The 14,809-nt window shown below is 41.9% G+C and overlaps 1 protein-coding gene across 3 annotated transcripts in view; it reads right to left on the bottom strand.

The window, feature by feature from the left end:
* Positions 1–14,809, bottom strand: part of MTMR2 (myotubularin related protein 2) — a 63,841-nt gene that overhangs the window by 24,459 nt on the left and 24,573 nt on the right. Inside the window, exons 1-2 of one of the 3 annotated variants that reach the window (XM_074916867.1) lie at positions 10,944–10,962; positions 2,208–2,283 (exon numbers count right to left, since the gene is read on the bottom strand). In XM_074916867.1, coding sequence (XP_074772968.1) covers positions 2,208–2,253 — 46 coding nt within the window. In that variant the 5' untranslated portion in view covers positions 2,254–2,283; positions 10,944–10,962. Of the gene's footprint in view, positions 1–2,207; positions 2,284–9,904; positions 10,078–10,943; positions 10,963–14,809 lie in introns of those variants that run through there. The other 2 variants (XM_074916857.1, XM_074916848.1) reach the window with 2 other exon arrangements.

Raw genomic sequence — 14,809 nt, 5'->3', positions numbered from 1 at the left:
TCCCATCCAGGTGACAGCCACCACACATGAGGCATAAGACTACTGGGGTGTCAAGATGGGGATCGGAATTTCTTCTACCTTTATCCCATGAGATTTAGTGTGGAGAGAGGGAGGAAGAGAGACTGCCTTACTCTAGGGCACTGGCAACTCAATATAACTAAATCATCCTCACATCAGCTCTGCTTCCACATAGTCTTCACTGACTCTTGATATCTGGATACAGAGAAGGATCCTTAAATATCAGGAGTGACTAATTCAGAGCAAAATACGTAGCACAAAACTTTTGGTTAAAATTAAAATATATATATACACACACGCTAGCAATTTCATTATTTATTTAGTTAGTTTAATTTACATTCATTTGTTTGAAGGACAATTAAACAGCAAATGTTTCTAGCCAGTTCTAATTAAACCAAGTGTTTCATTATTGGCTGATTATTAATCATTTCTTTTCAAAGACTAGTTTGACAGAGGTTTGAAAGCACACTTATAAAGCATAATATGGGTGAGGGCAGCCTGTCCGTTTTTTCCACTAGAGTTCCCATTACTCAAAATGTAATTTTGAAATGTTTAACACCCCCCCCCCATTTACTAATAAGAGAAGTGTGCATTTACATCTGAAAAGGAACAGGATTTCTGGGTAAAGAAGAAAGGCACTAGAAATATGTTTTCCAGGTAAGGAATCCCAGGCACAAACAGTGGTCTTGCCAGCTTGTAAGCCACATCACCTTTCACATTTGCATTTTATTAGCTTGGTTTCCTAAGGAAACAATTTTACTTAATTACACTGCACATGTACACATGTACCGACACACATGGCTTGTCTGACCTTAACTGTACCATGGTTGTATGACTTCAGCAGTCTTTATCTGATAAATAGGAATCTCCAAGGCATTAAAATGTTTCACTGTTTGTGAGAACAGATGCTAGGTATAATAGAGAGGCTGTAGGCTGTACTAGTGCTACTACCAAGGGAAAGTCTAATAAGCTCAGTCTTTGGTAGATATAAGAGAACTCATATGGGAGAAAGATACTGGAAACCAGGATTTACTAATTCCCCTGAATATAGAATTCCTGTCTTTTATAGGGCCAATCTTACCCTAGATTATTGGACTGGCTGAAATAATTTTTCCTCCCTTTCCTGTAAAATACAAACAGAATTACATTTGCCTGTCTTGACACTTTTAACAGGAAATAATTATTGCTGATGAATAATAAAGATTTCCTTTTTGCTACCTTTTAACTTCTTGCTGGACCAGGCAGCTGCTGTCTGGCCTACCCCAAAAGCCACCCAGTCTTACAGACTTACATGGCTCCTCACATCGTTTGCCAACAGATAAACCATTGGTAACTCTGATCTCTTAAACCATTCCCCAGGAACCCTTCAAAATACAGTCTCGCTGTCAGAGCTATCTGTGCTTGTGGAGTGAGTTAGAAGTCAGTCTGCAGTATGTGGTTGGAGTACAAATTCAGAGTCCTTAGGAAAGAAGTAGAAAAAAGAGCATTGAGGTGGGTTTTTTGCTTCTTTGTTTTTTGTGGTTTTTTTTTTTTTTGGGGTGGTTTTTTTTTTTTGTGAGGTATTTTCAGTTTTGGTTTTTGTGGGTTTTTTTATTCTTAGGACAGAAGTTGCACTCTTCCATATATAATACTTTAAGAGCAAGGCAATATGTTAAACTAGTGAATGCAAAATCTTTCACAGAAAATTAATCAAGAGGCATACTCAGAATTTCAGACTGGAGTGCATCAGCAAACCTGATGCATGTCAGAATGTCTTGATGGAAAAAAAAAGGCTCCATCCTCGTATCACAGCAAGATTCCTGCAGCTGCACTGTATCCTCTTCTGCAGTCTGTGACAAAGATGCGACACACAATAGTGCTGTGTCAACCTAAGAAGTTACCCTGTGGTAAGTACCACTTGAAACAGTCGAGCCATGTCCTCTCAGGAGGCAGCAAATGCAAAGCTCTACAACCTACCTCATCACTCACACTAAAATACATTGAACTGCCTTGTATTTGCTACATGCTAAGAGGAGACATATTATTACTTGGGCTCATGTGATGTGCCAAAGCTTGATTAATGAAACAACCTGATCATGGTTCTCAAACCATCAGCAATTTGCTGTTGTTGGTCAATGACCGCCAAGATATTTTGCTCTACGGATATTTTATTTGGTCAGCAAACAATAAGGAATTTCCTCTTCACATACCCATGTCTTTGATGGTTTCTCCTGGTAGCAAAGGTGGCTCTTCCATTTCAGCCAATTTATTAGTCTCCCTCAGGACCTAGGCAAAAGGTAGAGGAAAAAAAATAAATTAATTACATTTTCATAAACTAAGAGGTGTACGCTTACCTGCATCAGGTCAACTATATCAAAGACAACAAATACTCAAAAATCTTGAGGTGCTGCCTAATGTCTCAGCCTCTGAAAAGTCAACACAAAGCATGTGAGAGAGCTCAGTGCAGTCCCCGAGTATACCACTGGGCCATGCAGAAGTGTTTAAAGCAAGCACTGTCTGTAATGGAGAAGCTGTGCAAAGCAGGCCCTGTGCTTTGGCAGCACACTTCCCAAGTGGCCGCCTTTCATGCGTCAACCTCCTCCTCCACAGCCCATTATCACAAGTCAAACTCCCTAACACTTACATGCAGAACCAAAGGCATCAGTTCCTTTCCCAGATGAAGTGACCAACTATTACCATGATGCTATCAACTATTAAGTAGAACAATTTCTAGTTTACACTTTGAAAAGTTAAAAGGAACACCTTGTCACACCACTGTCTTCAATGGGGGTCCAACAACTTCAAAAATCCTGATTTGGCTCAGCAGCAGTGACTTGTTACAAAGGTTAGATTTTGATAGGCATGTACAGGCAGAACAGTTTGGATTTTTTTTTTTTTTTTTTTTGTCTGCCATACGACCCCTCCTCCACTTTCCCATGGGTTAAAGTTATACCACAGGGCATTACTTTTCACAGGTATGATTGCATTTACACAGAGGTTTTCACAAGAACAGCTACTATCACAAGCAGATGGACATTTTAGGAAAGCACGGCTGTAACTATGAAAGCATAACCCAAGGTCTAAACCTATGGTAAGAACTAGGGGAGAAGATCACATGTAAGTCACCAAGACTGAGGGCTAAGTCTGTGTGGCCAAACACAGATGGATTTAATCATATTGCCCATGCCTCAAACTGGCCAAATGATCACAACCCCAGCAGCACACTATTTGCCCAACCTGACAACACAGACAGAGAGACTCATGCTGTAGCAACCACAAGACTTCAGGTTTCAAGTTGGTGTGCATCCCACCTGGTGGAGATAGGCAGAGAGAGCTCATGTCTGCTCACAGCTGAATGTGCAGACTCACCTAAAATGCATTCTTTATCTTCATGTGAGGAAAGAAAAAGGTTTTAATTTGATATCAGGAAATCCCTGCAAAGAAAATTCAAAGATATGGCCTAAAGTGGCACTCTAGAACCTGACACATCTGTGGTCAACTTCATGTAGGATCAAGACAGAGGGAGAGCCTCGGGGAAGAAGAATTCTCTAAACTATGCAAAAAAATGAAAACCAAAACCAAAGAAACCCCATGCCACAATAAGAGCACATTCCAGCATTTTCACACAACAGACTGACGTATAGATGAAAAGATTAACAAGATCAAAGCCTTCTTGAGAACAAGATGTAAATTTTACAAAATGCATTCAAAAGACTCTTAAAAAAAAGTAATAATAAAGGCAAGTACAGTCCTGGCTTCCTAACAGGAACCTCACAACTGTACCCACTTAGGCCAGCTCTTACCGGGGAGGCTGCCAGAGCAGCTGGACTGGGGTCTACAGGACGGGTAAAGGGAGGTCACCATTGACAGAGCTCACACTGGCAGCAACTTGCAGGAAAGCTTCTCCTCCCCCACGTCAGCAATACCAGTAAAAAGCAAGGTTTTGCTGGCATAACTAGCAGAAGACTACGCTGAGGACTTCTTGTCAGCACAGCTGTGTTGGCCAAAGATCACACATCCCATCAAAGCCCTGACTGACGGCCTCCCTGACAAAGGCCTGCGATGTAGACCCGCTCTCAACTCCTGTGCGTCAATTTTTGTGCTTGAGTAACAGCCTTGAAATTAACAGGATAACATCTGGATTATGCCCAATGAGACAGAGGCTTTTGGCCAATTAGTCTGTAAGTGGTGGTCATCTCTGCAGCCTTTTATCTTGGAAGGGCATTAGTAAAAATACACTCTGTGTTCAGGACACAATCACAACTTCTTTGAGAAGATCTGTACCCCAAATGGGCAGCAGCTGCTGCTAGGATCACTTCAGTCAACAGCTGGACTTGCTGCTCTCCTGCAGATGTCAGCGAGAGCACATCCAGTGGTAAGCATTTGGGGGATGGGGTTCTGTCTGAAGCCAAAACAACTATGAGGTAAGATACATAGAAAGCATTTGGTATGACAAACAGTTGCTGTGATAACTATATGGGCAGTGCTCAGGTGGCTTTTAAACACTGTACTGCAGGTGGGGGAGAGGAGGGAAGAAGCAAACAGTATGGAAGGCAAAGACCTCCACGTCAACACCACTGTGTAAAGACAAGGTTGAAAGCTCTTTCAGCTTAAAAACTGGCTAAGTCTAATAAAATCCATCTGCTCACTTGCGCTCTGAAATGTGGAGTCCCCAGGGTCAGAGGAAAGGGTTAGCGATCCAAACCTGTGCTCACTTCAACACAGGGCAGCAGACAGGAAGACTACTGGAAGCACAGCACTTCAAGGTCAACAGTTTCTGCCCCTTCCCTCGCCCCTACTCCCCCTCCTCCTTTTTCTTTTGGTACAGAGTTGAGAAATAAACTCATTTTCATCATCCCTCAACTGACCTCAGCCAGATGACCTACCTCAGGTTACACAGCACATCATAGTTTCAAAGTCAGCGCAAGCACATCCCCCCTGGATAACGGCCATCCTTCCCAGGAGGCTGAGACAGACATGGTCACAAAGCCTAGAACAAACACTTCTCTGGTGTGATGATCTCTGCAGCATCGGTCCAGCTCTAGACCCTGAATGAGCCTCTTGGCTGGAACATGAACACTTGAAACCCATCCTGGCAGAAGCCAAGAAATGAATAGTAGGCATTTTCCTGAAATCCACCTCTATCCGTGGCTCCTTAAAATTGATTCAGGGAAATACAATCTGTACGCAGCTGACAGTGCAAGGCAGCAGGCACAGGAGAAGACATCTGGGGCAGTGCTAAAGGACAGAGGCTGGCAGGAAGGAGGAAAAGTGGGTGGATAAGGAAAAAAGTTTTGGAAACAGATTAAGGGGGAAGAATGGGATGGGACATTGCACATGGAGATCTGGGAGGACACCAGGACCACAGATGGACCCTCTGCTGCTTATATGACTAAGGAGATGACATGAAAAGCCCTTCCATCTTACTGCCATCCTCCCTTTCCAAAATCAAAATATGATTCATTAAACTGTGAGAAAAATCTTTTTTTGTACATTAGCCTATTTTCAAGACTCTAAAAATAACACTCCTGAGCCCATATTTAGTCCTCTGCAGATCTTGCAAAATGAGATTAAGAGCTCCAGTGAGTCAAGGAAGAAGGTAGGGGAGCCAGGGACATGACTGCAACAGCCCGGCTGCAGGAGAGTGATGGCTGGCTACACTGACACTATTGAGGTAGGTACCATATACATCTATAACTGACAGGTTCCACCTCTGTGTGCCTCAGGTTCAAAACAGAGTGATTACAGATCTGCAATGAAAGTTGCAGCCAGAGGTGGGCAGAATTAGCGTTACTTAGAAATAGGACCACGTTGATATAGAGTCACACACTGGCTGTATCTGTCACAACCATTGCTAAGATGTTTTATGTAAGAAACAAATACAACCACCAAAAATCCATAGACTACTTTGCCATGTCTCTAAGGCCTTTGTTCTCTGCACAGAAACGTTCTGCCTGATAACTGACTCTCTGAGGGAATTAAGAGTTTAGTTACACACCAGAATAACCATTATTTCTGTCTTCTTTTACTGAGTAACACCATCTACCCATTCCACCCATCAGCAGCTCCCTCTCTAGATAATACATAGCTTCTGGGATGCTGAGCATGGGAGTACCTTAGCACCTAAACACAAGTCCTGCCTCAGCTCAGAGGGTGTGAGGACTTCATGCCACCACCTACCTTTGTTCCCTGCTCAAGCAGTGACTTGGAGGAACAAACCCACACTTGCTACATTTAACAACTGCTTCTCTTACTCCAGGATCCAACCTTGTGTTAGCTCCAGCCCACTTACCCATGGCTGAAGGTGCAGAGCTCTCTCATGCCCTTCCACCTACAGCACTCAAGGCAGGGAAATCCTGATGCTGTATGGTTGACACAACCTCCATATCTCAGCAACAAAACAATCACCTCTTTTGCTTGCATGTATGGGGTCAGAGAAGGAGGTTTAGATCCTGCTAAAAAGGTAAGACCCCTCCTTGCCTTATCCCTTACCTCTTCACACTGATTCAGGGTACTGCAGTTCTGCCAAGCTGCTCCAACCATGTTTACACTGCCTCCTAACAGCAGCCAGCACACTGCTCCAAAAATCCCTCTCCCGATTGACATCCCCGTGCCACTCATGCATGCAGATCATCCCAAGCAGCTACAGCCAACTCAGGGTGGTACAGTCATGTTGTACCCTAAGTACGGGGTCTCAGAGGTGTGCACATGGCTGAACACTGCTCCAGAAGGACCTGAGGGTGCATGAAACTCTATATTCAGGGTTTGCTTTTGCTTGTGAACAAAAAACTGATAGGATTTCCTCCTGTATTACCAGTGGAGCCACACAGCCGGGATGACAACACATGTCCTGCACTGGCTGAGGCCAAGCCAGGATTGCCTCCTCCTGCCCAATCTACCAGTGCTGTAATTGCCCCTGTTCTAGTTCAGTCAAGATGCCTGAGTTCACTTAATGGGATTTTTTAATGGCTGTTTTTCCATAACCTGGATCATTTTTCCAGGACTGGCTTAGGGTGTGACTATACCAGTTAATGTGTGTAAACCCAGGGTGAGGAAGGGAGCGCATCCAAGACTGACTGACAGTAACTTTGTCCCTGGACACCGACATCAGCAGCACAAGCCTCCAGATAAAGAAGGTGCATGAAGAGAGAACCTGAGGTCCCTCTTAGCCATTTTCCAGTTATTCTCTTCTACTTCACCCTGAATATTTGAGTCCTGAAACCCACAGAGAAAGGTTAGGGGTTTTTAGCTTCATGCAACTTAAAGGGAGACTGCAGGTTTGTGTTACAAATTGCTGTGTAACAGTTTTCCCAAGTTCGCATAGATTCTTCTGTCCTGAATGAACAAAAATAATCTTTTCTGGTTTAGACAAAATTAAAATGTACCCTTTTTGTGGGTTTTTCCCCCCTCTGAGTTAATCTCTCCTTGGTAACCTCCTACACACTCCAAACCATTTTGTTCATTTTGAACAGATTTGTTATGCATAAAGCCACAGCGCTGGTGTGATATGTCTGACCCAACACCGTGACCACCTTGCACCCACATTATTCCTTTCTCCAAAACCACATATGCCTCATCTATTGAAAAGACGAGCTCTCCAGGCTCGGAGCTGCTTTTATTCCAGCTACATACGGTCCTGTTTGGTGTTTCCTACAGCAGGAAGCTGGTCTCTTAACTGGTCCCTTGACATAAACATATATAACCTGTCTGTGCAGACAAACATCATTCACAAACACACACACACACACAAAATCTCTTTGTATCTGCAGCACCTGAACTCACAGGTTTGTCATATCTACTTTGGAGTATGCACTGGTCAGCAGCAACAGGCAGGATATACGCTGAAGGGACAAGAATGTGTGTGTTGTACACGTGCATGTGCAAGAATATACACACAGAATTAGTAGATTTTAAAAACGCAACTTTTCATATTATAGGTGAAATATGGATTTGAAACTCAACAGCCAAGTGAAAGGTTTTATCTCCTACAGGAAAGTATTTGTCTGATACTTCACATTTTAACAGACTACCTGGGAATATTCTGCTTGTAGTTTATTTATCTAAACGTTCCTCCCCTCCCCTTCTTTTTTTTTAAATGTCTTCCCCTGACGGACTGGCACATGATTAAATGGCTTGAATCAGCCCTCTGCCACTCTGCAGACAGGGTAGTCAGTAAACTACAGGAATATCCATTTCATCTAAAGTTGGAGATCCACATCTGAGCTAGTCACCCTAGGTGCTCTGTACAGTCAGTGGAAAGCAGGAGACCTAGGCGATTCACCCTCAGGACAAGTGCTTTTCTTTCCACCGAAGGCTGAGAACAAGGATAAGTAACTCCAGTGCAGATCTGTTGGGGTGAATCCCACCTCTGATGCTTCACTGTGGCCAGTGCAGCAATGCCCAATCTCCCGGACATCCCAGTACAACTGAGTAGCCACAACCTGTATTTTGCAGAGAGGTCCAAACTTACTCTGTGCAGAGAGGGAGCCAGGACAGATCTAAAAATTGCATGAACTTCATTAAAACAGGCATGACTCCCAAGCTTGTAGGATAGGTCTTATTAGATGAGTTACTAGAGACAGCTTTTGAGTCAGAGCCGGCTACTTTCTGCTGTCTCAGAGAACCACATGAGGAAACTCAGCAAAGGCTCAGTCATAGGATTATTTTTACATACTTTATTTTTTTAAAAAATTTATTTTCTTTGTAAACCAAGAGCAAAACATATACATGTAACCAATGTTTTTCTCCTCTCAAACGCCTTTTGGTGGTCTCATACCATGTTCACCTATTCCTTTCCCTGAACTGCTCTCTGTCTCCATCCCTCTCCTCTTTTGTGCCTGTCACCATAGAGGACAGTGCTACTACAGCAAGTGTATCAAGATTCATCATTACCGCAATGATGGTATAACAATCTCTGAAACAAAACAAATACAGAAGTTCTTTCCATTTACCTTAGATAAAAAGCCACAGAGGTCTTATTCTGTCCAGCTGATATGTGCAGAATCAAGACCTGCATGCTTGTTTAGGATAATTTTTCATGGGTGCATTGGTTTCTTCTCTAAATGAAACATTTCTCACAAAAGAAAAAAGGGTACCTTTTTTCCTAGCATTTTGCTGCTAAGCTGCTTCTGTCTTCTCAATGCTCAGTTAGAAGGACCACAAAACAGTAGCCATGCTTACTTGACAAATCCTCCTGTAGACTACAAACACTGTACTACTTTGGAGAGATTTTCAGCTGCCATTTATGGCTATTTCAAGTGTACTTTGAGAAGATTTATGTACTATGGATCCTACTGAAAATGCAATAAAACATAAATTGAGCAAGTAAATGGACTTTGTTGATTATTTTTGAATCATTAAGAATACCACAGCAGAATGACTATGGGAAAGAACAGCAGTTTCTCTGCGTGACTGAGGCATGGGGACTCTTCTGAGGATTATGACCAGATGGACTGAAAAACTGTTAGAGACATTCAGACCAGCAAGATATTAATTACAGGGAAATACTTTGTGTCTTACTCTTTTGGGATATTATAAGTTCAAAGGGGAAAAGACAAAACACCATGGGCATATGGATCATTTCAGAATAGTACACAGAGAATCACATACACTGTTCAAAGACCACTTGAAGCCCATTCGGCTCCTAAGAGAGTACTCAGCCAAAGCAGGCTTTCTAGCTTGGTTAAAAAACAACACAAGAAGCATTTAAGTTATCAATAAAATGTTCTGAGAACAGGCCATCTATTACACTGCTCTAAAGACAATAATCACATACAATGTACATTGTAACTGCCTTTCAACTATGCTTTCCTGTCACAACTGAAAAAAACAAACTGTGGTGATCTCTACCTACCATATATATTTTGAGAAAGTATAAAAAGGCTTGAGAAATCACTTGCTTACTTACCACTGTCTTGAAAATCTTTTAAAATAAGCTGAAGATTAGTGTATTTAAAAAAAAAAATGCAACCACCAAGGTAATATAAAGGAACTCCTCTGCACGAGGAAGTAGCCACCATGCAGTGTTTGCCTGGGATTTTCCGCTTTATTTTCTCCACGATGTTCTTCTCCACTCAGACCTGAGTGTCTAGTGACAAAGAACAGCCTCTCTGGGCTGGTGAATTGCCTGGGCCCTTGCTGCACAAGTACAAGGCAAGACTTAGAAGCTCAAAGGAACACATTGTTGAAGGCCACTTGTTCAACCATGGCTGGCTTGTCTCTTCAAGTTTGTATGGCTTGGTGCCTCAAGACAATTCTCTCATTACGCTCCGACAGAAAGTCGTCATTGACTCAACACAGCAACACTCCCTGGCACAGAAGGTTGCAGATATTATCTATTCAGACAAGTCCAACATTTTTTAATACAGAACCTTCTTCAGTGCCAAGGGTTCCACATATGTCTCAAATGACAACAGCTCTGTTCTCCCCTGTCTGCTCAAAAACTTTGGACAGCACATTAGCCTGACTCTATCCTTTCTCTATTTTTACTGAATTTTGTTTAGCAAACAACTTATATGGGAAAACATTTAAATTTTCAAGAAAGCATTAAACTAGTTAAGTGAAGCTCATATCATCAGTCTTAGTAACAGAAAAACACTCTGACCAAAGAGAGTTATAAATTCTACTGATTAAAATAAGTCAAAAAAACCTGTCTCTGTTACCAAGAATTTCACTGTGGAGTTTAGTGATACATAAGAAAAGGATTCAAGACACAAGTAATTATATATTTACAATGAGTAAACAACATACAGAGGTGAATGAAGATGTTTCACTCAGTACAAAAACATCTACAGAAGATCAAATCTTGGCAGGTATTGCATGCATTCACAAATCCTCATGCTCCTTTTAAATACCATGCTTGTTTATTCCTGCCCGATTTATGTTTCAGTCTACAAAACTATAACTACGGGTGGGAAAAAAAAAAAGGGAAAAAAGCCACCTCTTACCCAGTTCTACTCAGCAAAATGAGCATTCTTGCACTTTGTAGCTAGGAGAAATACGGCAGTCGATTAGGAAGAACTGAAAATATTTTTGAGGAACATATGAAGGCCATTTGCTTATTCTCCTTAGTTTTCCATGCCTAATAGATGGCAATCATAAATGCTTCCAGAGATTTCTTTCACTGTGCATTACTTCATATTCAAACATTCAGGTACCTCTATACAAGAAATACTAGCAACATTTGCTGTCTTTTCTCTCTTCTAACTAGAGAAGCACTTAGGGAGTATTATTTCCACGTAAAGGAGACAGAAAACTGACTGCATCTGGCTTTTCCCCCCATCTAATTTGCATGAAATCAATATTTTGCAACCCAGAGGTTGGCTACTCTGTGTTTTTGTTTCCTTGAAAGGGGGAGGTGCAGAAAAGGACTTAATGGGGAGAGGTGCAGGGAGGGGACCAAGCTTTTCCATCTCTTAGGACAGTTTAAAAAGAAAGATTGTAATTCTCATGAAATATAAAGCATTTACAGTCATGGAAACTGGAGTCCTAGAAAAACATGGCAAAAGCAGGGGCTAAATTCCAGTCACTCACAGGGCTGTCCTGGAATGACCACCCTTATGGACAAGAGCATCATTCATTCTCCAGAACCAGCCCTTTGTGCCTTTGCTCATTGACAGCTTAATGCTCCAAAGAAGAAAGTAAGCCCATTTCCCACAGACACACACAACTTGTACAGCCAAAATCAGAATTTTGAGATAGTTAAAATATTTTTCTCCTAAGATTTTCCTACTTCTCCTCTGCTGCTCTTTAAGTCCCTCTACTTGATACCTCTGGTAATGTGAAGCATCGCCTGTTCTTGGACTTGGCCCCAGTTTCATCCCTGTGTGCAGAGGGACCTGTGGAAATACTACATGCAAATCAGGTAAGGACTACTTCTGCCTGCATAGCTTCTACCTTCTGTACACCCACAAAAATGTGAGGTGCACCTTCATATGAGAATATAACTGAGCCCAAAGTGATGACACAGAGAAACACATATGGTCAAGTCTTCACACAGTGACAGTAAAAAGATGAACTGTTTAATTTCACTGCTCTATCACCAGTTCACATCTAGCCAAGTCTTTTGTGACCCCAGGTCAATTATCTTCACCATATGGTGGCTTGTGCAATATGGTCTGTAATTTAATAGCAGTCACAGTCCAGTGCACTGGGAAGAAAAGCTCACACCACAGAAGACACCTTTGCATTTGCTATGAACTGCTCTTCTTACAAGCAGTCCCACGCAGAGTTAAGGGCCAGTCCGAAACAGGAATACTTATCCCCATATATTACTAAGTGAGGGATGGAGCTGACTAGCAGGGCAGAGAGTCTTCAGCAATGCTGGAGGCGCTTAGGCAGAGTTTTTTTTCCATGATTTAGTGCTTCTAAGCTAGCATCATTCACTAACTGAAAAGTCCCTTAAAAGCAAAAACTAAAAAACATCGCTTAAATGAGCGCTTAAGGTTTAAAAGTTATGCCGCTCTCTAAACCCAGCTCTTGTTGAACATGTGTTACACATAAGTGAAGCCTGACACACTTCCTGCGTTGGCAGGGAGATAGCAATGGAAAAGCTCACTGAGGCTAGTTTTAGTGATTTACAGCAAAGGGGTGGGGGGGTGGGGGGGGGGTGGGGAATCACATCTTTCTTCAATATGCTTTTCTGCTAACAATATACATGTTCTACACAAAACTAGTCTAAGCCACTTTGCACTAAAGCTAGAATAAAGTAACATAAAGGTGGCAAAGTCAGTGACTGGCATTTCGGTTAATCCTGCCCAACATCACCTGAGGGACAACATTTACCTCAATTTTTAGAGGTCTACATCTAGAGAAATTACCCTGAACTCTCTCCATAGTCAGAGGAGAAACACGGCAGGTTTTCAAATGACACAAACCTGCATCTTTACTGGAGCACAGCTGAAGTTAGGATCCCCTCTGAGAAATCAGTTGCTGCCCCTCAAATAATGTTCACAACATCCTGCAGCAAGACCTTCTCTAGCTCAGCTACATGATGTTCTCACCTATCAAGGGCATTTCCTTAAAGCCGAGATAAATCAGATCCTAAACGACCTATTTCTTTCCATCAACTACAAAGGAATCGTGGTTGGCTAGCCTGAATGCAGACTTGCTCAAACAGATTTCATACAGGAAACCTAAGGAGACAGCGACGGCATCCATTTACTGTCTTGGAAGGAGCAGACTCCTTCATATACCTTTTGTCATGCATCAGTTATGTATCTTACAAAAGAAACCACATGGGCTTGTCCACAGTCTCCAACCATATACACAATGGATAATAAATTAAGTTTACACAAGCAACTCTGTTTCTTTCCATTTCTAACCTTTGAGTCCTGGGCATGCTACGATAATGTTCCTGCATCTTATATAAACCCGCTGCAAATCTACTGTTTCCTCATATATTAAAGGAGAAAATCATTATGGAGGATGGGACACATGCTTGTACAATATTCTGCTGGACCTCAGGGGAACATCAGGAATTGTGGATCTTACTGTTGCCCTCAAAGGGGAGAATGGTTTAGTGGTCACAAACAGCAATGCCAAGAACAAAGGTTTGAACCACTTTTTTTGAAGGCTGCACAACTAAGCAGGTGACGTATGGGTCTGCTGTACAGGTTTGCTCTGTCCACAGAATGGACTAGAAGGAAGAAGCAAGGTAAGAAAGCCAACATATGAGTTTCTATCCTCTGGCTCAGGCTTTCACTGTATACAAACCAAAACCAAGCACAATGTATCTTAACAGATTTTCAAGCAAAGGTACTGCTCTTGAGGGAAGTGGCAGGAGGCTCCACTGGCCGTATCCACTGCTTCCTAACTGCAGATGGAAAGGATCCAACCCTTTCATGACAGCTACTCCAAAGCTTTGAACACAGTAAACTTCAGGCATTATCCTATAAATCAACAGCTAACTCAAAATGAAAGTCCCTACTGATAAAAGCTATAGCATTAGCAAGAAGACTTAAGAGAAGTACTATAAAATGCACAGACATGACTGCCCACAGGTGCAGGAGAAAATACTACCTATAGGACTTAGGAGCAAGACTCTCACCTAATAAGCACCAAGTTCCCAGATCTGCAAGAGATATTTATGTATCTCAATAACTCTGGTAATGTTGGCTCTAAGATGGTTTTAAAATCTCATCCCAAATTACAAAGCATCTATGAATTTCCAGTTCATTTTCACTTCCAACTACTTCTACTCAATTCTGTTCTTGCCTGATCTATAACTTATGTTAAAACTTATGGCAATGTATTTGCTAAAAAATCCCTCAAAAAATGCATTCCCTAAATCAAGTCTAAACAGCTTCAGACTTGAGATCAGGAAGGGGGTGGAGGGGAGAACCTAAAAGTGCTTTGTTGTTTTTCTGTTGGTGTTTGGTTTTTTTCCCCTATGAAGCTAACTGAAGCAGCCAGAAGTTATTTAGAGTTAGTTTATGAAGTGAAAATTCTATAAATTGTAGTGGAAAGGCAATTTAATCTTAGTTCCAGATATTGAAATGCTAAATATACATTAAAAATAAAACCTTCATAAAGGTTATTATTAAATACATTGGAGAAAGATTTAGGAAAAATACTGCACATGCATTCAGTAGAAATCCCCAGTGGTTGTCTCATTTACCTCATTACACACATGTGTGCACACATGCAGAGTGTTAATTGCACTCCAAAAGAAAACTGCAGGCCCAGACTGCAAGAAATTATGTGGGTCCTTCCCCTGGTTCCCTCCTCCTGATGGACGCCTACTATTCTTCTAAAAATTCCCCACAGAAAAATAGAGTGCTAATTGTAGCTATCACAAAGTGTTTTTCCGTCG

Source organism: Athene noctua, chromosome 1 (assembly GCF_965140245.1).
Source record: "Athene noctua chromosome 1, bAthNoc1.hap1.1, whole genome shotgun sequence".
NCBI lineage: Eukaryota > Metazoa > Chordata > Aves > Strigiformes > Strigidae > Athene > Athene noctua.
Note: the sequence above shows the minus strand (reverse complement) of the source record. Positions and strands in the feature narration are given on the sequence as shown.